Source organism: Myotis nattereri, assembly GCF_964212035.1.
Source record: "Myotis nattereri genome assembly, chromosome: 10".
Taxonomy (NCBI): domain Eukaryota; kingdom Metazoa; phylum Chordata; class Mammalia; order Chiroptera; family Vespertilionidae; genus Myotis; species Myotis nattereri.
The window spans coordinates 62,690,729-62,716,839 of record NC_138085.1 but is presented as its reverse complement, the minus strand read 5'-3'; the positions used below and the strand labels follow the sequence as shown (position 1 = coordinate 62,716,839).

At 38.5% G+C, this 26,111-nt stretch overlaps 1 protein-coding gene across 3 annotated transcripts in view; it reads left to right on the top strand.

The window, feature by feature from the left end:
- Positions 1–5,604: 5,604 nt before the first annotated feature.
- The window catches only part of EML4 (EMAP like 4), a 160,054-nt gene continuing 139,547 nt past the window's right edge, over positions 5,605–26,111 (top strand). For 2 of the 3 annotated variants that reach the window (XM_081100907.1, XM_081100909.1), the window contains exon 1: positions 5,605–5,925. In XM_081100907.1, the coding sequence (XP_080957033.1) occupies positions 5,901–5,925 (25 nt within the window). In that variant the 5' untranslated portion in view covers positions 5,605–5,900. The remainder of the gene's footprint in view (positions 5,926–26,111) is intronic. The other variant, XM_081100908.1, reaches the window with a different exon arrangement.

Sequence of the window (26,111 nt, the reverse complement as noted above, 5' to 3'; positions counted from 1 at the left end):
TGATTTCTTTTCCCACCATCATAATAAAAGAGCTCTCTAAAAATCAGTGGCTTTCTAATCATTATATCTAGGGCTTCATTCTTATCTTCCCTGGACCCTGTACTATTGAATAGCATCTGATTTCCAGAATATGTTTTTTTTAAGTCCTGGCTTCTTTGGGTTCTGTGTTGTGCCACTAGCATGATTTGCCTCCTACAACTGTTACTTCTTCTTCCCTAACTCCTTCTCTTGCCACCTAAATATTGGCATTCCCTCAAATTCTGCACTCAGCTCATTTCCATTTCCTCTCTCTTAAATCTTTTCACTTGACAATTTCTCATGGCTTGAATCTTTGGCTCCAGTTAGAAGTATCCTCAATCTATATTCCCAGGCCCAACCCTTACCTAAACTCTAATCTCACATTTCAAATTAACGTGCTGGAAGCTTCCATCTGGGCATCTGGGCATGATACCAGCACAATCTGTTTAAAACTAAGGTCAGTGCTCATACCACACAGGGTTCTCAGCTACAAACAACAGAAACCTACTCTGGCTAACTGCAGCAGAAAATGACTTCCCTGGAAAGATATCAGGTGGTCACTGGGTCGATAGGGAATGCAGAGGACCACGCATGGAAAATGGGCAGGACCCAGGCAATCTAGGGCATGGAGAGCACCGCTCACTTCACCCCACAGGAGGTGCCTTTTGAGGATGCTGCTCTGGAGCTGGCTGGCCCTCTTCATCCCCCTCCCCGCCCCCAGCCCCACATGATCACTACTCATCTTCAATTTTTCAGCTTCCTTCTAGTATTGATCCCTAACTGGTAGTTTTTATGTTATTCATCCCAGATTAAAAGACTGAGCTAAGGTTTCCAGTTGGTCAAAGTCATGTGCCTGAGCCCCAGCTGCCAAAGATGACCTCTAATTACCTTCAGCTTCCCACAAAAGGAAAGGGGTCCTGACAGGGCCAACAAAAACAATGGCAATTAACCACTATATTTTCTCTTCTTTATCATGTTGCCATCATTCTCGTCATCACTGGGAGTTGCACCTGGATAACCTCCTTCCTCTCTCTTAGCTTCTGAGGCAGCCCGTCATCCAGGTCTGCAAGGGTTTTGTTTGTTGTTGATTTATTTGTTGTTTTCCTTCAATTCTCTTCTTCTTGGACTTTCTGCAACTACCACTCCACTGCAGCAGCCTTCTACCTGCATTTCCTATTTCCAGTGTCTCTTCCAATTTATCCACCCATAGGTTAATTTTTCTGTAGCAACATTTTGACAATATCACTTGTTGCTAAAATTACATTGTTGATAGCTATCTCAGCCTGGCATTCGAAGATCCCCACAATAGAAGAATTCCAGTGATATTAAGGGGCAAACTAGTGCAGTGGAAAGAGCTTGTATACTCTTGAGGCTCATTTTCATGTTTTTAAAAAATGGAGAAAAAAAAGCATACCTCCTAGGGTATTTTTAAGTCAGCTCTTTAAAATTTGGAAGGGTGTTGTACTTAGGTTGCAACATCAACTCACAGATGCTTGTAATGGACAATATTCAATTACAGACCTGTCTGGTTCAAAAACCTTTAGTAAGGTTGTCATGATTGTGGTTTTAACACAGGCAGGTTGGGATTAGCATGCTACATGTTTGGGGGCTAAATGGCAATCTACTCACCATCTTTAGCCTTGTTTCTAATTTCAAACAGCTGACTTACAAATGACCTTTTGGAAATATTTTGTTTGCAAATAGAGAGCTTCCAGTGTTATTAATTTTTAGAGTTGAATTTCCCTGACTGGCTGCTTTCCATTACAACATTGCTATTGAAAAGTATTTCCTTGTAGAATTTTGTGAGAAGCTGCTATGAATTCCTTGTGGGGAAATAGTATATAGTTATGGTGAACAGATGAAAATGACCAGTTCTTATTTTTAAGGCTTGCCCAACATCCAGTAAATGTGGTGAAGCTCTAGCACATAGAAACTTTATTGGTTCTACAGTTTCAATAAGTTTAAGCCTCACATCATGTCACAAATTCTGGGAAAACACAGCTCCATAGCCCAGGCTGGGTCTCTTCTTTCTACTAGTCATGCATGGCACCATCAGAGCTACCAAAATTAACCTGAGCCCCCATAGTCATTCACTCACTCATGCATCCACGAAGCAAATCCCCCTAAATGAAGCCTGTTTGGTGATTTCCAGAGGATAGATTTCAGTCTCACAAGCTCTTGCCAAGAATTTACACACAGCACTGCTAAGGTCAGTAAGTGTGGAAAGCCTTAGGCGAAAGATAACAATCTTGCCAAGATTGGTAAAACAGTTATTTTAAATCAGTGTCTTCAGATACAATTTGTGGGTGAGTGTGTGAATTAATATGCATGGCAACATATTTTTTGGTTTTGCATCTTTAATGGTATTTAAAAATTAATAATGTTTGTGATGTTAAAATAATATAAAAGGGAAACCCCCTGTATCTCTTCCTACCTTTCCCTTCCCCCACTTAATTTCATTTCCCAGAGGCAACTACTTAAAAAAACAAAACAAAAACAAAAACAAACAAACAAAATTTTGGAGTATATCCTCTCACACTTTTTGTTTGTTTGTTTCTCTTGCAGTAATTTTAAACTTATCCCTAGACATTTTTTATGGTTAGGAGGAGCTAGAACAACATTGCCATTTAGCCTCTTACAGATTTTGGAACTTTTTCATACACTGCTTATGTTAAACACAGAATAAAAACAAAGAACCCTTTTTTTACTTTTGTAAAAATAACAGCAACTGAGACAGGCAGATTTATTATGACTTTAATGAAACATGCTCCATGAGTCTCTTCTAAGAGTCTCTTCTATAATCTCACTTACACATAAGTTATTGCTGGCTATCTTCATTTAGCAATAGGTTCCAGGAATAATTCGATGATTCCGACATCTTGTCATGGAGGTAAGGACTAGAGGTTTATATAATGTGATATGACTATATGGCTGCCACTGGAAGTATGTGGGTAGTGTGGTAGAAACAAGGATTGAAACATGAGCCAGAAGCTAGTCTAGGGAAAATTATTCTAATATATATATTAGAATATATATATAAATATATATATATATATATATATATATATATATATATATATAAATTGTAAGTGGAAATTTTTGTTCTCACTGATGTCAACCCACAATGGAAATTCTCTCCTGTCAGGAATATACTCAATAATGCAATGCGTATAATTTAAAATTCACCATATATTTTCTTTTTCTTTTTTTTAAAATGGGAATCACCTGAAATAGAATTAATCAGAATTTCTACAGCAATACTACAAACAACCTGTACTATATGTGAGAAGTGATTTTTTTATGCATCCCAGCTATCAGCAATAAAAACAAATTGATCAACCATGCCAGAAACTAAAAACTAAAAAATATTTTTATCCTATTAAAAAGTTATTTTAAAAACCACTATCATATTCATAGTACTTTAAAAAACAAACAGGTTTTGGGCACAAAACCTGTCATATAACAGTATCCCAGCAAAGGATATCTATTAAGAGAAAAAAAATCATCATATTAAGAGGTAATCAAAGAGAATGCAAGTTCCTATTCTTTTACTTGACAGAGAGTGTTATATGTAGAAACAGAAGAGCAATTGTCAGAATCAAGGCCTTCTTAAATATTAAATGGTTAGATTTAGAAACTTAGAGGAATGAAAGTGTCCATAGCAGGGGAAACTTTGGGTAAATAATTTAATTTTGAAGGAGGAAACTTTAGAAACTATTTTGTCTGTAATTTGAATTTATCTTGGCTGCCTTATGGCCAGTCTCCACATAATACGGTTTTCAGAAGACACATAGGTCTGATATCCAAAAAAGAAATGAAAAGTAATTTAGACTTCTAGGGAAGATTTTTAAAGAGGCATCAAAAAGGGAAAAGTATACTGCAAGACAGTAACAAAATGTGTTTTTCTTTGAATGTTGGTTTTTAATTGATTTTAGGGAGAGAGAGGAAGGGAGAAACAGATTTACTGTTCCACTTATTCATGCATTCATTGGCTGGTTTTTGCATGTGCCCTGACTGGGGATAGAACTCACAACCTTGATGAATTGGGACAATGTTTTAACCAGGGAGCAACACAATGTTTAACAATCCTTTCGACCATCTAATTCCTCTCAGTCCCTCTCATTATGGCAGTTACTACCTCTTATTTCTCATCTCCATTCTTCATTCTGTTTCTCTCTCCTGCAACTCTCTCTAGAACAGCGGTTCTCAACCTGTGGGTCGCGACCCTTTGGGGGTCGAACGACCCTTTCACAGGAGTCGCCTAAGACCATCGGAAAACACATATATAATTACATATTGTTTTTGTGATGAATCACTATGCTTTATGTTCAGTTTGTAACAATGAAAATACATCCTGCATATCAGATATTTACATTATGATTCATAACAGTAGCAAAATTACAGTTATGAAGTAGCAACGAAAATAATTTTATGGTTGGGGGTCACCACAACATGAGGAACTGTATTAAAGGGTCGAGGCATGAGGAAGGTTGAGAACCACTGCTCTAGAATGACTCTTACTCTCCCCTTTCTAACTCAGTTCTTTATTATTGCATAGATCAATTTAGTTCCTGAGCACCTTAAGTTCTCCTCTTATTACTCTGATCCACATAACCAAGTCCCCGGAGGGACTTTGGAAACTAGAGGAAGGCCTTTGGAGGGATGAAGAATAGGGGTGGGTGGGGGAAGGAGGAGGAAGATAAAGGCTCTGTATACTTAGATATTTTGGCTATGAGACCAGTCCTCCCATTTGTAAATGAATTAAGTGAGGCCCAAATAAGTTCAGTGACTTTATGTTCACCTATTGAGGCACATGGAGTTGGGCCTAAAACTCAGCCTTACTTCATTTCAACCCTTTGTCATATATAGTTCCCTAGTAGGTAATTAATCCTATCATCTGCTGTAGAAGAGGTTCCTTTACATCCCTTGTGGAAAGAACACCAGGAGGCGTTAAGAAGCCGGGCTTCTTGCTCTGCTTCTACCAGGCTCCATGTCCTTGGGTAGCCATGTCCTTTCTAAGGCTCAGCGTCCAACTTAAAGGGGAGGCAGGTTCAACTCTTGGGTCCTGTCCAGCACTAACGTTCTTCGCTTCTGGCTGTCTTGGGTCCTGTGGCTGTAGCAATGGTGGCCTTGAGTTAGTCAAGAAGACTTGCTCCTATTTGTCCTTTACCCAATTGGGGCAGAGGGTGAACCCGGGGAAGAAGGGATCCTTTCCAGCACGTGGTTGCCTCTTCAGTGTCCTAGCAGTATAAACAGGGTGACCATCTCCTGGTAGGCGGGGGCTCCAGACTTGGACTCCCCAGATCTTGGGCTCCATGCTCCTGAAGATCCTACGTCAGAGGCCCCTCCTTACCCCCCACCCATTCTCAACTAGCTTTCAGACCCAAGTAGTCCCAGGTCCTCAGCAAGCCCACTGCGCAAGCGCAGCCACCAGTCCCGCGCGAGGTGGGAGGAATCCCAGGCCGAGGCAAGGTGAGAAGGAAGGGTCGCCAAGACCCCGCCTCCGTGTCGTCACGTGGGGGGCGGAGTCGGAAACGTGACGGCGTGCGCGGGGGCGGGGCTCTTGCTGCGCGCGGGCGCGGGGGCGGGGCGCGGCGCGGCGCGGCGCGGCGCTCGCGGCTGCTGCCTGGAAGGGAGGCTGGGCAGGCGGCGGAGCGGCGCGGCTCTCAACCTGACGGGGAAGTGGCCCCGGCGGCCGCGACTGACTCTCCGGAGGCGGACCGACGGACGGGCAGACGGGCGGACGACGAGGGCGGGGGCTGGGAGCCGAGCCGGGCGACCGAAAGAGCGAGCGGGTCAGGCTCCGCGTCGGCCACTCTCTCCGTCCGCTGAATGAAGTGCCCGCCCCGCTGAGCCCGGAGCCCGGCGCTTTCCCCCGCAAGATGGACGGTTTCGCCGGCAGCCTCGGTGAGTACGGCTGGGAAATCCTCCCTGGGCTGCCCAGGCTGGAAACTTGGTCGCCTCTCCAGACAGCCCAGGCCCTGCTCTCCACCCTGCCCCTCGGGATGGCGGTGGTTCCACTGCACATGTTCCCCTCGAGGCTGCCGCCCCTCCGCTGGCCGCGGTGGCCTCGGAACCCCTCCCCCCTGCCCGGCCCTCCTCGGTGAGACCCCGCTCTCCTCCCCGCGCCCCTCGGTGCCTGGCCCTCCTCTCCCCAAAGCGGGAACCCCTCCTCTCCGAGAGCTGGTACGCCCGTCCCCATACACTCAGGGCTCCCCCCACACAGACCCTTTTTCGAGGTATAACATTCCTCCCTTTTTCCCACACACTGAACTCTCGGAGTTGGGACACCCCTTACCCACGCAGAGCCCCCCCCTTTTTAGTGTAGGGACCCCCCGTGTCTTCTCAAGAAGGAGGCACCCCCAAACTCCCCGTCTTCGCTTTGACTTTTGGAGACTTCTTGCATCTTTCAGTAGCTGACAACTTCCCCTCACTTCTCTGAACGTTTTGCAGCGGTGGCGAGAACCAGACACACCGAAGCATCACTTGTTTAATACAGAGAAGGGAGAGGTGGCCTCGGGGTTGGGGGACCCTCTTTAAGAGGAACGAAAGCAGGATTTTTTTTTTTTTCTGGCTTTGCCGGCATGCTGGGGAGACGTAATCCTGCCCGGTGAATGCATAGGAAAGGGGGCCTTTGTCAGGGGAAGAAAGGATTCTCCATTTTTGGAGTCTGCTGTCTTTGTGGAATGGAGAAAGGGAAGAGGTTATGAAGTAGGCTCGAGTATCCTTTGTGTCCCCTTTCACCCAAATAAAGGTAGCAAATTTTGTAACTGGCTCCGGGAACCAGAACTTGAGGCTGGTACTCGGGGGACCCCTCTAACCTGTGTCTGGAATTCCTGTTCCTCGAGGCCACCGGAATCCGGTTACTGTAAAGATTGAGCTCGATTGTGGTGATGGGGAGAGAAACCGTTTCTGCTCGGGCTGATCCTGCAGTTAGTTATGTGATACCTGCTGCTGGATTTGTATTCGGAGCGTTCTATTTAGAGGTAGCTTGTATGCAAACACCTTCTTTGTGCATTTCTTGATTACCAGCCCCTAGTTGGTTCATGTTCCTGGGTCAGTGGACGATCGGGCCATGTTGGGATTAGATGGGTTTTTAAATCTCAAGTGAAAAAGTCAGCCCAAGAGCAATGGGCCCATTATAAGTATTAAATGGCAAAACACTGTAACTGGGGCCCTTTCTTTGGGAAGAAAACAACATTAGAGTGCTCGGAGAGTGAAATCCTAAATTAGGCAGCTGAGTGTTACTCTTTTCCCCCGCAAAGGCACCTGTTGTCCATTTTCTAGTCTTTGATTCCTTGCATAGTGAGGTGGCTTCATTCTTAGGCTCCTTTTATTTTATTTTTTTAAATATATTTTTTAATGATTAAGATATTACATATGTGTCCTTATCCCCACGTGATCCCCTACCCCCCCCCCCCCATGCCCTCACTTAGGCTCCTTTTAAAAAGGCATCAACTATTCACTGCTTTTTTCCCCCCTCCTGCCTGAATTTATTTGCCAATTATCTTGGACCTAAAGACTTGTCTTATATGGTGGCAAGTGGGTGATTGTACACTGGGGCAAACATTGAGTGCCTTGAGGGATGCTGGCTCCTCAGCCTGTAGGAATGGTGGAACCACTACTCCCAGTAGAATTAGCTGTTCTGCTTCTCTCCTGTTGGTAAGGACTTGCCAAAGCTTCCTCTTCTGTGTTTTGAGGGTGTCTTTCTCATCAGTTGGGGCACTAAGTTTTATTTTGAAATAGTGGATATGCCTTGTTAAATAACTTTATCCCTCTTGCCAATTCATGAGGCCACTTAGATGAAGGTGAATTTTAGTTGGGGCTCCCACGTTTCATAAAAAGCATTAGGGTTGACCTGAGTATTGGATTTTTTTTTCTTATTCATTTGATGCCATCCTTTCAGTGGTACATTGATGAAACTTTTCCTTTCTTTAGATATGGTGTTGATCAGCAACAGGGGGGATGCTGGTCTCTAAAGAGAGGAACCTGTGTCACCAGAGAGGGAAAGAAATGGCTCCTGGCAGTATTTCTGGAGCTGATCTCGATGAAGAGACTTCTCAGCAGGAGCACTGTGCTTTTTCTTTCTGTGCCCCTTGTAAGAGAGAAACTAGGCCTCATCTTAATTGAAACCTTAAAGGGTGGGGGTGGGGGAGGGATAGTGCTGGTATATTTTACTGGTAGCCTTTAAGCAGAGCTTTGCTCGCTCTTGCCAGATTGCCTGTTCTGTTCTCTGCAGTTCATTAGTCTAGAGCTGAGAGTTACATTGATCTTTATTTTATCTTCAGGAGAGCTATGAATGTAAAGGCAAGCACTTGTATTCTAGTAGATGTTTAAAAACTTTTTATTTAACCAAACAAGAATTCAAAACATGTGAAGTTCTTCTGGGGTCACAAGTATTGAAAGCGTTTGTTTTCTCAAGGAAGTGTATGTGTGCATCTCTTTTTATACACTAGATGGGTTCTTAAAAAGGTAGTTTTATAGTGATAAAACTGTATTTTTATAAGCAGAAAAGTTGAGTGCTTTATAAACAGAATGATTCTAGAGAAACTGATTATTTAAGGGAATCTTATGGTAAGTCACTTTGTAAGTGGAAACCTTTTAAAATTTAAACTGTACCCTTGTTGAGTGTTTAGATAAAGAAAACATTCTATTATGTGCATTTTATAAGATGTCTAATGCCAATTAAAAGTGTGTGTAGTGGTTTTTGAAATAATAGAGAGGAATGTTAAGTGACTGGCCATGTTATGTGCACTACATTGAAATAATATGCCAGTTGTATAACTTTTGTTTTATGTAAAAACAACTAAAGGATGCTTTAAATCTCTGCAGCTGATAAGTTTCAGGCAACTTGGCTGGCAGGTGCTTGTACTTTGGAATTTCCCTTAGGCTAGTAGCCTTTCGTTTACGAATTATAATTAAAAATGGCAGCACTTTGGAAACGATTTTTTAAAAACTTCGTGTGTGTGTGTGTGTGTGTGTGTGTGTGTGTGTGTGTGTGTGTGTGGTGGGGGAGTTCCCTGAGTAATCTATCTTGATGTCCAGCCTCCAAATCACTATATATGTATACATACACGTACAAAATGTACATACAGTATATATTTTAAATCGTAGGGATATGTGCAAAAGTGGGAAGCTATTGACATGGCTTTTTTATTGATTTTCATAAGGCAGGGGATAGGTGCATTTCATGCTTAGTCTTTTTATTGTCTTTTAAAAATAAAGGTTTTAATTTTCAGAGTTTTATCTTGGAATTTACTACTTTATACTAAAGTAAGTTAAAGACAACATACAGTTAACTGTGTCAGTTTTAACTGTTTCTGCTCCGAAGATTTTTTTAAAACCCCCAAATAAAACTCAATTTATTTTCTGAAGAAAGATTGTCATGAATGAAATTGTAGGGTTAGTATAAGAAACATAACATTCTGAGTGCAGGATATATGAACAAATAGTAGCAGTATGCTTCAATTTATGAAATATTTTAAGAAAATATTTTTAACATTACAGTATTAGGACTATGATTCTTATCTCATATACTCTTGCTTTCTTGAAGGAACAATGCAGCCTATGATTTCTACAAATCTAGTCTAAAGCATTCTTTATATATTTAGTCACATACAATGTTTCTCATGTGATAACATTATTTGGGGAATTTTCTTTAAACTTTTAATTTCTTTTTAAAAAAAAATATTTATTGATTTTTTTACAGAGAGGAAGGAAGAGAGATAGTTAGAAACATTGATGAGAGAGAAACACGGATCAGCTGCCTCCTGCACACCTCCTACTGGGGATGTGCCTGCAACCAAGGTACATGCCCTTGACCGGAATTGAACCTGGGACCCCTCAGTCCACAGGCCGACGCTCTATCTACTGAGCCAAACCGGCCAGGGCTAATTTCTTTTTTAAAAAAAATATATTTTATTGATTTTACAGAGAGGAAGGGAGAGGGATAGAGAGTTAGAAACATCGATGAGACAGAAACATCGATCAGCTGCCTCCTGCACACCTCCTACTGGGGATGTGCCCGCAACCAAGGTACATGCCCTTGACCGGAATCGAACCTGGGACCCTTCAGTCCGCAGGCCGACGCTCTGTTCACTGAGCCAAACCAGTTAGGGCTTAACTTTTAATTTCTTATTGGTTGTCTCTTAAAAGGCTGAAGATAGGCTTATGTTATATTACATGACATGAATAATAACTCTTACATGGTCCCTGCAGCATCTGTAATATGAGTTAGCTAGAGTACATGTATGTGGATTAACACCTCTTTTATGACCAGTACTATGTTTGCTTGTTCTTAGGGGAAGGACAAATCAGCCTTTTAGGAGCTTACTATCCAGTTTTAAATAGATATGTTTAAGCATAAGTAAAGTACTTGAAATGGGAGTAGAGGAGGGAAAAGCACCATTTAGAATGCTGTGTAATGTATCAAGCTTGTAACTTCTGAAAGAACATTTGGAGATTGCTAAATTTATCTCTGTAGACCCTGGCTTTTTAAAACAATGGAGTAATATTAGGGAATAATATTACTAGGTCTTTTTCTGTCTATATTTAAGTTTGAATAACTTGTGGGGAAAGTACTATATTAATTTTATATATATGAGTCCATTTCTGTAACATGTAAAACTTCAATGTTCATAAGAAATTTGAGAAGAACAATATGATTTTAAATTAGATGGATTTTAAGGCATTAAAAAAGTAAGGAAATAATCTTCATCAACTTTTGCTTCAGTGTGGAATATCTATAGTATATTTCTGAATCTATGTATGATATTTTGTCCTATAGTTTAGTTGTCTGTAGTATATTTCTGAATCTATGTATGATACTTTGTCCTATAGTTCAGTTGTCTCAGACTGTTGTAATGCCTTAACTTTGCTTATTGCTATATAATTAACAAAAAGCTTTATTTCATTTAATCTGCACAGTAACCTGGGGAGAAAAGAAATTCCCCTTATGTAGATAAGGAAACTGAGGTTCAAAGAGTTTGAGATTAAAAAAAAGATATTTAGATCCAGATTTTTTTCTTCAATTTTTTGGTGGGGAGAGAGATGGGGAGACTTAACTTGTTAGGTTTGTATTTGTATTATTTTAAATAATGAAAACAGTACAAAAGAAGAAAACATTGTTATTTCTAATTCATCTGTATGCATCTAATGTTAACATGTTGATATTCTTGTTTTTAGTCTTTTTTTATGCCTAGTTTTTTACATAGTTAAAATAATGTTATAGCTATAAGTTTGCACTCTTCCGCGCCCCCCCACCCCCCATTGGATCCTAACCATTATTTTGCTTGAACTGAGATTTTTCTGATGGAGTCCAATATCTTTTCCCTACCCCATTTTATTGACTTTGTAACCCACTGGTGCATTATATCTAATATGCCTGAATCTGAACTACTCTTCCTCTAAATCAGCATTTTCCCTTATTTTCCACTGTCTGTATTACCCAGCCCTGAAAGGTCAGAATCATGTTTGATGCCTTACCATTTTTGCCTACCACATTAAAATCTCTGCTAAGATTTGTCAATTCTTGTCACATTTTCTCATCCCTTACTTGCCTTTTTCACCACCACAATTCAAATATTATTTCATGTTTGGATTATTGATAGCCTCAAGAACCGCCACCTGTTCCATTTATGGGGGGGGGGGGGGGGAGCTTCCTATTAATCTTTCTAAAGCAGTGCTTTGATTGTGCCTTTCACTCTTTTAGATTGTTTCATTGCCTTAATGACTAATTTCAAACATTAGCCTTGTTCTCGAGGCCCTCCATTATCTTGTTCTGCTGTCTTAATATTTCCGGGCCAATGACCTATTTCTTGTTTCCCAAATTTGGTTGGTACTTTTTCATCCCTGTGACATTCCCAGTACCCTTCAAGGTCTAATTCAAATATCACTTTCTAAACACCCTTCCTTATTTGTGGCTTTCATTCCCAGCCTAAAGTATTTACCCCTTGGACTTTTAGCATAGGAGCATTCTTAGAGCACTTATCATGGAATATCTCTTCTTATAAGGTATAAATAATTTTTACAAGTCTTACAATTATTATAAGTCTCATTTCTCCAGACAAATTACAAATCTGTTGAAGGCTAACTCTTGTGTCTGAAATTTCACAGCAGAGCAGTAGAGATTTCATGATGAGTAAAATCTGGGGAAGAAATTTGTTGGCCATCTGATAAAGAGCTCTACGCTAGGTTCTAGGGCAGGGGTGGGCAAACTTTTTGACTCGAGGGCCACAATGGGTTCTTAAACTGGACCGGAGGGCTGGAACAAAAGCATGGATGGAGTGTTTGTGTGAACTAATATAAATTCAAAATAAACATCATTACATAAAAGGGTACGGTCTTTTTTTTCCAATAATTTTATTCATTTCAAACGGGCCGGATTCGGCCCGCGGGCCTGTAGTTTGCCCACGGCTGTTCTAGGGTATTGTTTTTCAAGTGCAGGTCTTGTGTATGAACTGTTATTATGGATTTAGAAATTGATTTATTTGGGGTTAAGACCAACACTAAAAAGAATAAAGAGTTTGGCTCAGTGGATAGAGCATCGGCCCGCAGACTGAAAGGTCCCGGGGTTGGATTCCGGTCTAGGACACATACCTGGGTTGCAGGCTCGATTCCTGGCCCTGGTCAAGGTGTGTGCTGGAGGCAACTGATATCCCTCCCCTTCTCCCCCTCCTCCCTCCCTCCCTTCCACTCTCTAAAAATCAATGGAAAAATATCCTCAAGGAGGATTAACCAAAATAAATAAATAAAAAAAAATAAATTTTAAAAAAGAATAAGGAGGGGAAGAAAGAAACATAAAAAAATTTGATGCTTCACATAATGTTGATTAAAGAAACTTTCAATTTTATATTTTTACCTTAGAATTACGTTGTAAAGTTTTCTTACTATGGGTCACAGTCAGATGAAAGGTACACTTCTAGTGGCTAATCCCCATCTTTGAGAGACTAGGTGAGAGGATGAACAATCAGAAGTAGTTATATTGAATTGTGTTCTTTGTTTTTGAACTTTTTAGAATCTGAATATAACAGTTCGAATACGGTTAATAGCAGCAAAAAATATATATAGTTCTAAAATCAGTTTAAAATATGTTTTTATTAATTTTAGAGAGAGAGGGATAGAGAAATGGAAACATCAGTGAGAGATACTTCTGTATACCTTCTGCTGTGGATGGAGCCTGCAACCCTGGGCATGCGCCTTGACCAAGGGGGAAGGGGATCGGATTGGAAATGGGGACCTCTTGGTTTATGGGTCGACGCTTAACCATTGAGCCACAACCTGGGCTAGAATCAGTTTAATTGAGGCAAACTCAGTATGCAGAAATGTGGTTTTATAAAACTGATAGGTTAGGATATGTTACTTTGTAAAGGATTTAAAAAAATGTTTTTTTTCCAAAATAATTTACCATATTGTGTTTTTAGCTTTTCTGATGAAGTTTTGTATTTCTTGACTGATTCTCCCCTTGTTAGCTATTGAAAATGTATCTGGTCTTTAAGGCATGGCTCAAGCACACTTTTTTTCTCTCTCCTCAGGAGGCTGTGCCTGATTATTTCAGTCTTGCACACATACCATTGCACTATGGTGCTTCTAAAGTGGAGGAGACTGAGCACTTACACGTAAGGGATCTGGGGGTGTAGCCAAAACTTGGAGTTTATTTAACTTAGAAGTTTATATGATAATTTCACAACCGTTATAATAAAAATTGATTCAGATGGGAATCATTGATAGATGCTAAATCTAGGGGATATTTTGATGAGCAGGATTTTTGCATGGTCTTAAATATCTATATATTGCTTATTAGTTGCAAGGGGGAAAATGTCATAACACTATACAGTCGTGAAATAACACCTTGAGTGCATGATCAAAATAAATAGCACTAGTGGACATTGTGTGCCTTTGAATGTGATGCCCTGAGAACACATCACTTATGCAGTTCTCTAGTAAGTAATGCATAACCTGAATCTGATCATGAGGAAACGCTGAATTCTTTTTAAAAAGTATTAATGTTATAGAGACAAAGGAAGACTATGGAAATGTTCCAGATTAAAGGAGATTAAAGAGACATGGCAACTGCAATACCTGATTCTAGACTGGATCTTGTATTAGAGGGGATAATGCTATAAAGGATGATTGCATAATTGGATCACTTGGCAAAATGAGAAAGTGGATGGTAGATTGGGTAAATAAAAGTATTGCATCAATATTAAATTTATTGAATTTGATAACTATCCTATTTTATTCTTAGGCACTACACACTGGAGTTTTCAGGGGAAAAGGGCCATGGTATATGTAATTTACTCTCAACTTGTTCCCCCCCAAAATTGTGTAATATGTGTATGTGTTTTACTAGTATATATGTACATATAAATGCATGTATGTATACATAGCCGTATAGAGAGGGACATAGAGAGGGAGGAAGTGATGACAGATGATGGGAGGATACTCAAGTACAAATAAAGCAAGTGAGTAAAATGTTAACAATAGGTATAAAAACTATGGATATTCTTGTTCTTAACACTTTTTCTGTAAGCTTGAAATTACTTTCAACTGAAAATTTTTTAAAAATCAAACTTTACATATTACTCCATAATACAGTATTTTAAAAACATGGAAATAGAAATATCTCCTGTCCCAAAAAATTCCAGGCAAACTCTTGGGATAAACTGTGGCTCCCAAGAATATGTTCCATGTATATCATGTGGTTTCCTTTTATCCCTAGGCCTCAGTTTGGGAAACATGCCTCGGGGCCAGAGGCAGCTGTGGTTCAAATTTAGCCGACAGACATGTTTTGTTTGGCCCTTATGAGTGTTTGAAAGATTGGGAAATTTCACATAAAAATCTGGATCTTTGGTTGCTCTTGAAAAATGGAATGATCTTGCCACTCTGGGCTTGCGTTCCATAGATGATGTGTATACTCACTAAGTGGTGTGACAGGTAAGCAGCTCCTGTCCCTACCTTACACATCGTTTGTTTCACATGTGTTTGCAGCCTCTACCTAGCCCAAGAGCTAGGGGTGTCTGTCTTCTTCATACTTTTAACAATTTCAGAATTAAATTGCAGAACTGACGCCCTGTCACCTGCTAACCTTTTAGTGTGTGCATCCTATAAACAAGGAAATTCTCCTAGATAACCATACTATAACCAAGCAAAACAGGAAATTAATGTTGATACATTACTATAATCCTCAGCCTATGCAAGTTTTGCTAATTGTCTTAATAATGTCTTTTATAGCAAAAGGATCCAGTTTAGAATCAAATGTTGCATTTAGTTGTCCTGTTGCCTTAGTCTGCTTCAGTCTGGAGCAGTTTCTTAGTCTTTCCTTGAGTTTTGTGACCTTGACACTTTGTAAGATTATAGGCCAAGTTGTTCTGCAAAATGGCCTTAAATTTGATGTTTCCTCCTGATTAGATGCAAATTATGTATCTTTGGCACCAATGCCACAGAAGTGAAGCTGTGTTTTGTTTCATTGTATCCTGTCAGATGGCACGCAGTTTTTACTTGTCCCATTAACTAGTGATGTCCATTTGGGTCATTGGATTAAGGTAGTGTTTGCCAGGCTTCTCCATTGTAAAATTACTTTAAAAATATTTTTGTAATTAATAAGTATTTTGTAGGCAGTGCTTTGAAATTTTGTAATTATTCTGTTTCTCATTAGACCATCAATTTATTGGTTTATTTATATCTGTATGGACTCAGGTATTCTATTTTTTTTTCCAATGGATCATAATCTGTTTATTTTGAAGCTCAAATTGGGTCCATTTTGGGTCATGGGTATCCATTTATGCTGGTTTCTGCATTGTTTTGACACGTTCCCATCATTTTTTTAGGACTTTCTTGCTATTTGACACAGTGAGATGATTCAGGTGCACAATTCAGTCTGTAATCACATGCCTATTTACTTTATATAATTTTAAGTAGGGTTCAGGTTTTGAATTAAGTCATTTTAAGCTTGTGAACATTTTTATGGTTCTTTTGTAATTTTGTTACTGCATAATATTTATCTTACAGTTAAACATATGCACGACTAGATCATTAATGTAAATTAGTTTGAAGGTATTTGCTGTCAATGAGAAGTCACTCAGGATATTTCTTACTACCCTGTGTCTATATTTAAACAATCAGCAACTATCTTAGAGAGCAGGGTACTGTTAGGTGGTGTGCGTGTGAGGAACTTGGTTAAAAGAAAATATATTTAAGCCACAAAATCAACCATGCTTTTTTCCACATTGTGATCATCTTTCCTTCTCAGCAAATATATAAACTTTAATGCATCATTATTTGGACATCTGGTTCTTCAGCTGGGTATGTAGGACATAATATAACTTATTCTTGATGGCTGATGGTGATTATTATGAGCATTAGACATGGTTCTGTGCTGTAATATCACTAGTGGTGCCTTTAAGAGCTACTTGCGTATGGCTGTTTGCTCCACACCCTCTAGTGGTTCTCAACCTTCCTAATGCCGCGACCCTTTAATACAGCTCCTCATGTTGTGGTGACCCCCAACCATAAAATTATTTTCGTTGCTATTTCATAACTGTAATTTTGCTACTGTTATGAATCGTAATGCAAATATCTGATATGCTATATGTGTTTTCCGGTGGTCGCGACCCACAGGTTGAGAAACTTGCTATCAGGTTTCTGGTATACATTTATACCATTACTTAATTTTTAGTACTGCTCCCCACCTTGGTTCTTCACAATTGCTAACAAGGAAACTGTTGCAAAGTAGGGGCAAGCATTTACAAAAACAAAATCCCCAGCTTATTATAAACGTGAGTGGGGTATGATGGAATTTCTTCCTAAGCAATGGACATTCAAACCATCCAGAAATCACCAGAACTGAATTTGCAAAGATTATTTTTTTGCCTAAGTCCAAGTCCAACAGAGGAGCTGAAAATCAGTTATAATTGTCTTCTTGCTGTTGTTTGTCACCTTGTGTCAGTGTGCTTTAATCTTTCTTTTTATTTATTATTTTTTAACAGTCTCATTTATAATATTTGAACTTATATCTCTTGAAAGATAGGACTCTTCCTTCATTATCAGACCTTACATTTGACAGTAATTTCTTTCTTTTTTTTATTTTTATTGATTTCAGAGAGGTAGGGAGAAGGAGAGAGAAGCATCAATGAGAGAGAATCATTGATCAGCTGCCTCCCACATGCCCCACACTGGGGATCAAACCCACAGACCCAACATGTGCCCTGGCCGGAAATCGAATTGTGATCTCCTGGTCCATAGGTTGACGCTTGGCCATTGAGCCTTGCTGGCTGGGCGACAGTAATTTCTTAATATCAAATATACAAATATCTCTGATTTTCTCTTAAGTGTCACTTTATAGTGGTTTACATGAAGATTTAAACAAGATTTGCTGTCTCTTAAGACTTTTAATCAGTTTATTTCCATTTCCATTTTATTTTTTCCTTTGCAATTTGTTAAAGAAACTAGACCTTTTGTCCTATAGAGTTTAACACAAGTGCTGATTGTATTCTTTGATGGTATTTAACACGCTTCTTTGTCTTCTATATATCCTATAAATTGAATGTAATGGATTTTTATATATTTGATGTATTTCTGTCTGCTACTGTTACTCTTTTCCTTTTTTTCAATGCTCAGATTTGTCCATCTTTGGCCTGTGGGAGCATCTTCAAATTGACTCCTGAGTCCTGATCCTAGTGGTTTTTGCTGGCTTCCTTGCTTTCTGATATGACAAGATGTTCAAACTTTTCTTCTATTCTTTCTGGTCTAATTCTGCAATCAGCTTTTTTCTTAAGAAATTGTGGTTCCTTTTGGCAGGAGATGGTATTCTTGACTCTAGGGGTGTTCATTGTTACTGGATTGGTTATTTCTGGTCTCTCTTTTTTATTTCCAATTTTAAGTCTGCTGTAGGTTGGGAAACCAGATAACAAAGCTGGTTTGACTTGCATAAGGATTGTTTTGAAGCTCAAAAAGGAAGAACCCAGCCCTGACCGATTTGGCTCAGTGGATAGAGCATCGGCCTGTGGACTGAAAAGTCCCAGGTTCAATTCTGGTCAAGGGCATGTACCTTGGTTGTAGGTACATCCCCAGTAGGACGTGTGCAGGAGGCAGCTGATCGATGTTTCTCTGTCATCGATGTTTCTCTCTCTCTCCCTTCCTCTCTGTAAAAAAAATCATTATATTTTTAAAAAAAGAAGAACCCAGAGTTCAAGGCCTATACGTAAAATTTAAATTGTGTGGTGTCACACCTTTATGGACAGGATCATAACTAATAAATATTGCTAATGTTGATGATACTGTGAATAACAGGATATCAGATGTTCCTCAGAGTAAAATAATAGATTTCTGAATGAGGCCCTTAATAAAGTGCATGAGCTTTTAGCTTACAAACTTGATGATACATACATGTTATAGCCCACTTATGCTCCCTGTGTTTTCTTTTGTTAAGGTGATCTTTCTTTTATTCCTTTTGTTAACATAAATCCTTAAAAAACTGAAGGGTTAGGATATTTTAGTCAAATTACGCTGTATTATATTTGGAGTATTCCATAATAAGAATGCACTTTTTTTTTCCTGTAAGAATATACTTTCTCTGACTTTCCAAAATTGATGACTTCCTGTTTTAAAACAACTAGTGTTGATATCTGATACTTTTCCTTAAATCTTTTTTCAATTCTTGCTTAATGCTCTCTAAGTGACTGTCTTATGCTGATCTTTAACTGATATATCAGAGCAAATGACAAAATTTGTTTGCATTTTTCGTTGAGCCATTTGTTCCAGAAAAATGTTACAACTGACTTCTGTTGATGAGTGAGTAGGAGGTTTTTTAAAAAAATTATTATTTTTCATTTTTTAAACTTTGAAGGATATCCTGTTTTGACTTTAGTTGGGGCATCGCCTTTGATTTTCTTTAACTGCTTTGAGTACCTCTTGGCATTCATCTTTTTTTTTTTTAAATCCTCACCTGAGGATATTTTTTCCATTGATGTTTAGAGAGAGTGGAAGGGAGGGAGGGGTGGAGGAGGAGAGGGAAAAACATTGGGGCTCAAACCTGTAACTAAGGTACATGCCCTTGATCGGGAATCGAACCCAAGACCCTTCAGTGCCTGGGCTGGTGCTCTAACCATTGAGCACACCGGCCAGGGGTTGGCATTCATCTTTAATTCTCTCCAATTAAAGTTAGTATGGATGTTTCGGGCACAATTTCTTGATTTTATTAGGATCTGCTCTTGTGCATTATTTGAGATAAGGTGTTGGGAAACAACGTTGAGAATAAAGAGAGCTGATTAGGGAAATAATCAATATTTGACTATTTTTTCTATTTAAAAAATTTTTTTAAGATTTTTATTTTACTAATTTTTTAAAGACAGAGAGGAAGGGAGAGGGAGAAACATCGATTTGTTGTTCCACTTATTTATGAGTTCAAGGGTTGATTCTTTTCGGTGCCCTGATTAGGGATTGAACCCGCAAGCTTGGTATGTCTGGACAACGCTCTGACCGAGATCAGGACAGGGCAATGTTTTATATTTCTTGAAATTTTGTTTGTGAATGAGATTTAATGATTATATGCACACTGAAACTTCTTGGTTCATTAGTGCATACGTTAATGGGGCTAAGGTAATGGGTTTGAGTCTTATATAAGTCACTTATTTTTTGTTGTTGTTTCTTGGTCATAAACACTTCCAGTAAGTAAATGGGTTTTGATTAGCTTCTTTGATCATAATCTCTATACTAAGTGCAGTGATAAATTGGCAAATGAGCCACTTGAAATCCCTGCTCTCATGAAGCTTATAATTCTTTGGGGGATTCAAGCAATACTTACTCAGGAAATATTTATTGAATGCTTGGTATGTGCTCAGCAGTCTTCCAGCTATAAACAAAGCTCTTATGGAGCTTATAATGCAGGCTTTTAAAATACAGAGTAATAAGAATTGTGATGGTGAAGTATAGGAAGCTTTGGAAACATGGAGGGTTACCTTAAACCTTCACCATTTAGTCTTTTATTTTTTTTTTTTTTCATGTGCATGTCTTCGTTTAGGGTATAAGTAGATAAATAGAGGTCAAGTCATAATGGACCTCTCCGCTCTTGGAAACAGTTTAAAGGAATAACATTTACTTTTTTTTTTTTTTCCTACTCCCATACCTGAGAAAATAAAGTACATGTAGAGCTCACTTTGGTTGCATGTTTTTCTGCCTATGGAGAGGCTGTTGTCATATGTGCCCTCCTGGTGTCATCCTAATTTAAGGCAGTGAATTCAATGACTTCTATCTTCTCTGTTACCTATTTAAGTGTTAGCTTTCTAAGATACTTGCTTTTTCTATATCTTTGATGGATTATGAGTCCTATAATTGTTTATGATCTACAGTATACTTGCTGTTGGAAATAGTCATTGGTGATGTAGTTAATGGACGTAAGAAATTTGGTTTACATGGATAACTTTAAAAAATATTTTTATTGATTTTAGAAAGTAAGGGAGAGGGAGAGAGAGAAACATCAATGATGAGAGATAATCATTGATTGGCTGCCTCCTACATGCCCCACATTGGGGATTGAGCCCTCAACCTGGGCATGTGCCCTGACCAGGAATCGAACCGTGAACTCCTGGTTAGTAGGGTGAAGCCTAACCACTGAACCACGCCGGCCGGGCTATACGAATAACTTTTTGAAAAGGCATAGTAAGGCAAAGGCACTACAGTTATTCAGCTATGATTTCAGGAACTATGTTACACATTGTATAAATTAACTGTAATAACTTTCTAAAGGACCAAAATATCTAAATTTCAGCTTTAAAAATACTCTCAAAAGTAACTGTTAAGTAGATTGAATAAGACTGAACCTGTTATTATAACACTTCATATGGGTGGGGATGATTACTAGTATAGTAATGTCTGATAATTTTTTGGTGACTGAAATGAACTATATCTCTCAGAATAAAAATCTAATCAACAAATATTGATTCAGCAACTGCTACACACCAAGAGGGATTGTTTTCATATGGGGACCATATCAGTGAACAAAAACAACAACAAAAATCTCTGCTTTACTGAAGCTTATATGCTAGTGAGGGGATAGAGAATAGCAATTTTCATTGAATTACTCACTCTTAGGACATCAGTGACTCCTGTATAAACATTGATATATGCATTGTCAATTATAAATTTGCTATCGTTTTTTCATAGTATAGATGGCAATATAACCTGTGTGGGGATTGGTTGTGTTGAGATAAGCTTAGAGAAAAGTAATCTTAGGGATGCAAAAACAGGTAGGTAAAACATTGACAGTTGTGCTAGGCTACTTGGTTATGCATCTTAGTCACTGTATTTGATCTTGTGATAAGGTTTTGGAATCTGTATTTTCTTACGTGTTCATTCTTGATTCTTAGTTTGTCTTTGTTTCATTTATATTTAAGATTTTATTGTTTATTAGTACTTTTATATGTTTAGACATGTATTTACTTTATGGTTTTAATTTTTTTATGTGTGGAAGAATTTGTATTTTTATAAAATCTTATTTTTTTGCAGGTTAATTACTATTACATAGGTCACTCTTTGTCAACCTGGATTCAGGACCCCTATTCAGTTATTAAGGAGAATTCCCAGGATGCTGTGGAGATCTCCAAACAGCTGTTTGTGGGTGGTGGTTATGGTAGAGGCAAACAGTGGATTGTGTGAGTGTGTTCAGGATGAGGTCACCTCTTTCACCTTCTGGCCCTCTTTCTTTCCGGACCTTAACACCTACTTAGATACTTAGAGCAGTTCAGACTGTTTGCTGTGCTGTGAGCAGTGGTTTAGTAGTAGCACCTATAAGATGATGTTAGATGTTTTATGGATAAGACCCATGGGAGTATGCCTATGTCACAGCAACAACAAAGAAATTGTTTCAGTAGTTTGAAAACCACTGATATAGTTTTCAGTGTTTTGACCTACTTTAGGCAATTGTTTTAGTATTTAGAAATTAATGTTTTAGCATTTACTCTTTGCCAATCTCATTTAATCTGCATGTAGCCACTGGATTATTCTTTCAATACATTTTTATTGTTGGTCCCCAGTTTACAATTTTTTTTTTTTTAATCATTTCCAATCTCTGCGAGATAAACTCTTAGCTTGGTATTCAAGCTTCCTCACCACCTGGCACCACTTAACTTTTCCAGCCTTACCACGCACTACTTCCCTTAATTTTGGAATCTTAGTGGATCCTCTCAGTATCCTTTTTCTTGCCTAATTTCTTGCTATCTTGTTTCTTCTTATATCATTACGAGAGGCCCAACGCATGAAAATTCGTGTAAGAGTAGGCCTTCCTTCCCCCGTCTGCCGGCACCGGCTTCCTTCCTCCGGCCGCCAGGCACCCGGAACCTGGACTGGCTTACCTCCGGCCCCCGGCTTCGTCAGGAAGGATGTCTGAAATGATGTCCGGAAGACGTCTGGTCTAATTAGCATATTACCCTTTTTTTATTATAGATTTATTGTATTATGTGATACATATATATGATATTGACAGAATTGCCATATAACCTAGGGAAAATTGGGAATTTAAAAACCAACAGATAAGATAAAGACACATTCCTGAGAGTTGTATGAGCAAGTATCTTTAGAGCATAGCTTTGAAAATTATTTTCTCCGCCTGCTTAGTGTCTGCTTATCTGTTCTTACCTCTCATCACTGATGTTTTGTGTATCCCTGGATGAGCCAATCTGCTATTTTGTATTATTGGTCTTCTTAAAACTTAGTTTACTCTATTCCTTTGGGAATTTGTCAGGCATTTTTGTTAAATGAACTGCATTCTTGATAGCAAATTCTCACTGTCATCACAGAACATCTCATTATCATATCTTGATTTTTGTGAAAAAGAATAGAACTACAGAATAGTTTTGAGGTTTCAAATTTTTAAAATCAGCTTTATTGAGCTATGTTTTTCCTATTATAAAATATACCAAATTTAAGAGTATAATGGAATATTGGAAATTTTATGTAATTGTGTATCCACTGTCACAATTAAGATACCAATATTCCATTACCCAAAAAAGTTCCCTTGTACCTTTTTGCAGTCAGTCCTCTGTCTTAACCCCCACTTACTGGAAACCACTGATCTGCTTTCTATTACTACATTTTGTCTTTTCTAGAATTTCATATAGCTGAAATCTTACAGGCTGTAGTCTTTTGTGATATTCACATAGCATAATGCTTTTGAGATTCATTCATGCTATGCATTTCCATAGTTCCTCTTTGTTGCTGAGTAACATTTTATTAGTTTATTTATCTACCAGATCATGGGTATTTGGTTATTCTGAATAAAAGCTCTATAAGCATTCACATACATGTCTCCCCACAATCACTAACTATTTTCTGACTATGGACTTGCCTATTTGGTGCTGACTTTTTTAAAAATTGGGTTGTTTGTCTTAATAAGTTTTGAGAATTCTTATATACTCTCAATGCAAGTCCTTTATCAGTTACACGTTTTCTAAACATTTTCTTCCAGTGTCCTTTTTTTTTTTAAATATATTTTTATTGATTTTTTACAGAGAGGAAGGGAGAGAGATAGAGAGTCAGAAACATCGATGAGAGAGAAACATCTACCAGCTGCCTCCTGCACACCTCCCACTGGGGATGTGCCCACAACCAAGGTACATGCCCTTGACCAGAATCGAACCTGGGACCTTTCAGTCCGCAGGCCGACGCTCTATCCACTGAGCCAAGCCGGTCTTGGCCCAGTGTCCTTTTTTTATTGTTACTCCTCACCAGAGGATATTTTCCCCATTGCTTTTCAGAGAGAGTGGAAGGGAGGGAGAGAAGCATCAATGTGAGAGAGACACATTGACCAGTTGCCTCCCGCACGCACCCCTGGTAGGGAAGGGAATCCAAAACTCAGGTACGTGCCCTTGACTGGGAATTGAACCTGAGACCCTTTGCTGCTTGGGCTGATGCTGTAACCACTGAGCACACTAACCAGGGATCCACAGTGTCTTTTGAAGAGTGTAAGTATTTTATTTTTGATGAAATCCAACTTATCAATTCATTTTTATGAAGTTTATCATTTTTTCCATTATAATATGATTTTGTGTCCTGTTTAAGAAATTTTTGCATAACTCAAGTTCATAAAGATTCTAAAAGAAAATTAGTTTTTCTGCTCACAATACTTTTGACACCAAATGTGTGGGTTTTCTACATCAGACAATTCTGATAATATCTGGAGTTGATGCAGATCTTACAGGTTAAGGGTTCAGTCCCACAAGACTACCCCCTACTTCAGATGCCAATTTCAAGCCCAGGCCTTATGTACTTCTGAATGACCAGTTATAAATGGGGGATTCACATAGCCCCCTCCTTGGGTTTGATAATTTGCTAAAATAGCTCACAGAATTCAGGCAGAACACTTTACTTACTATAATACTGGTTTATTATGAGTTCAACATAGAAATACCCAAATGGAAAAGATGCATGGAAAAGGTATATGGGAAGGAATGTAGGGTTCCAGGCCTCTGGGTATGTCATTCTCGCAGAACCTTGATGTGCTTGTTTACCTGGTAGCTTTCTGAACCCCATCATTTGGGGTTCATGTGGAGGCTCCTGTTACAAAGGCATGATTGATTAAATCATTGGCAATGATGACTGAGTTGATCTCCAGTTCCTCTGAGGAGTGGGGCTGAAAGTTCTAACCCTTTAATGTGGGTGGTTCCTCTGGCAACCAGGCACCCAGCTCCATCCTCTGAAGTTCACCTGATTAACATAAACTCAGGTATGATTGAAAGGAGCTTCTCTCATCCCTGTTACTCAGAAAATTCTAAGGGTTTTAGGAGTTTTATGCCAGGAACTAGGGGTAGAAATGAAATATGTATTTCTTATGTCACAGTTTCTCTCTTCTTATTTTCTTCTAGAAGTTTATAGTTTTAGTTCTCCCCCCCTTTTTTTCTTTAAGGCTGATGGTCCCTTTAGAGTTAATGTTCGTGTAGGATATGAGGTAAGAATCAAGGTTCATTTATTTGCATATTGATACCTATTTTTCCAGTACCATTTGTTAAAAAGGTTAGCCTTTTTCTATTGAATTGCCCTGGCCTCTTGGCCGAAAATCAATAAACCACATGTGTTGATCTGTTTCTGGACTCTGCATTTTGTTTCATAGATTGCAGTTTATCATTAAATAAACAGCACACTGTCTTAATTACTATAGCTGTCTAGTAAAGAGTTCAATTAATTTTTTTGTATTTGAAAAATAATTTAGAGGAAATTTAACTTTAAAAGTTTGTAGACTAAACTTTAAAATATAAATATAAAATTAATAATTTCAGTAATTATTAACATTTTATATTTATATTTTAAAGTTTGCTTTAAAAATTACTTTAAAGGACATGAACTTTCTTGATTTACTAACAATTTTAGGAGTTAGAGTAGGCATTAATAGAAAATTTTATAAATGAAGAAGCTATAAGATTTACGAGAAGCTATAAGGGCTAAGTTAGAGATTATATAATTTGTGTGATGAAGCAAGAGCTCAACTCCAAGTGCCATGCCTTTAAAAATCTGGTGCACTTTTCTACTACACCACACTATTTTCATTTGCTACTATTCTCTAAAGTGGAATATTGGGGAATGAGTGTTTTATTAAAAAATTAATCACTAAATTTTATTTAATTAAATCATAGAGCTATAGGAGAACTGTGAATCCATTTTCCTTGGTCACCAACATCACAAGACACATTAAGAAGTCAAAATTGGCACCCTAGCTGGTTTTGCTCAGTGGTTAGAGTGTGTCAGCCTGAGGACTGAAGGGTGGCAGCTTCACAGGCTTGATTTTATAGGTTCGGTAGGCAGTCAATCGATGTGTTGTTTTCCCATTGAGGTTTCTCTCTCTCTGTCTCTCCCCATCCCTTCCACACTTTAAAATTCAATGAAAAAAATATCCTCAGATGAGGAGTAACAAAAAAAGGTAAAAATTGGCATTATTATGGTGTGTTTTAGATTTTAAATTTAGAAATGTAGGAAAGAGGCAGCAGGATTTAGTAAATGAAAGCTGAAAGATTCCCTTTTAAAAACCTGTTTTAAGAATTGAGGATATTCTTTTCAAAATGAGAACAAGAATACTAAAACTTAAATTTTAGACTATTTGAGTGTGGGTT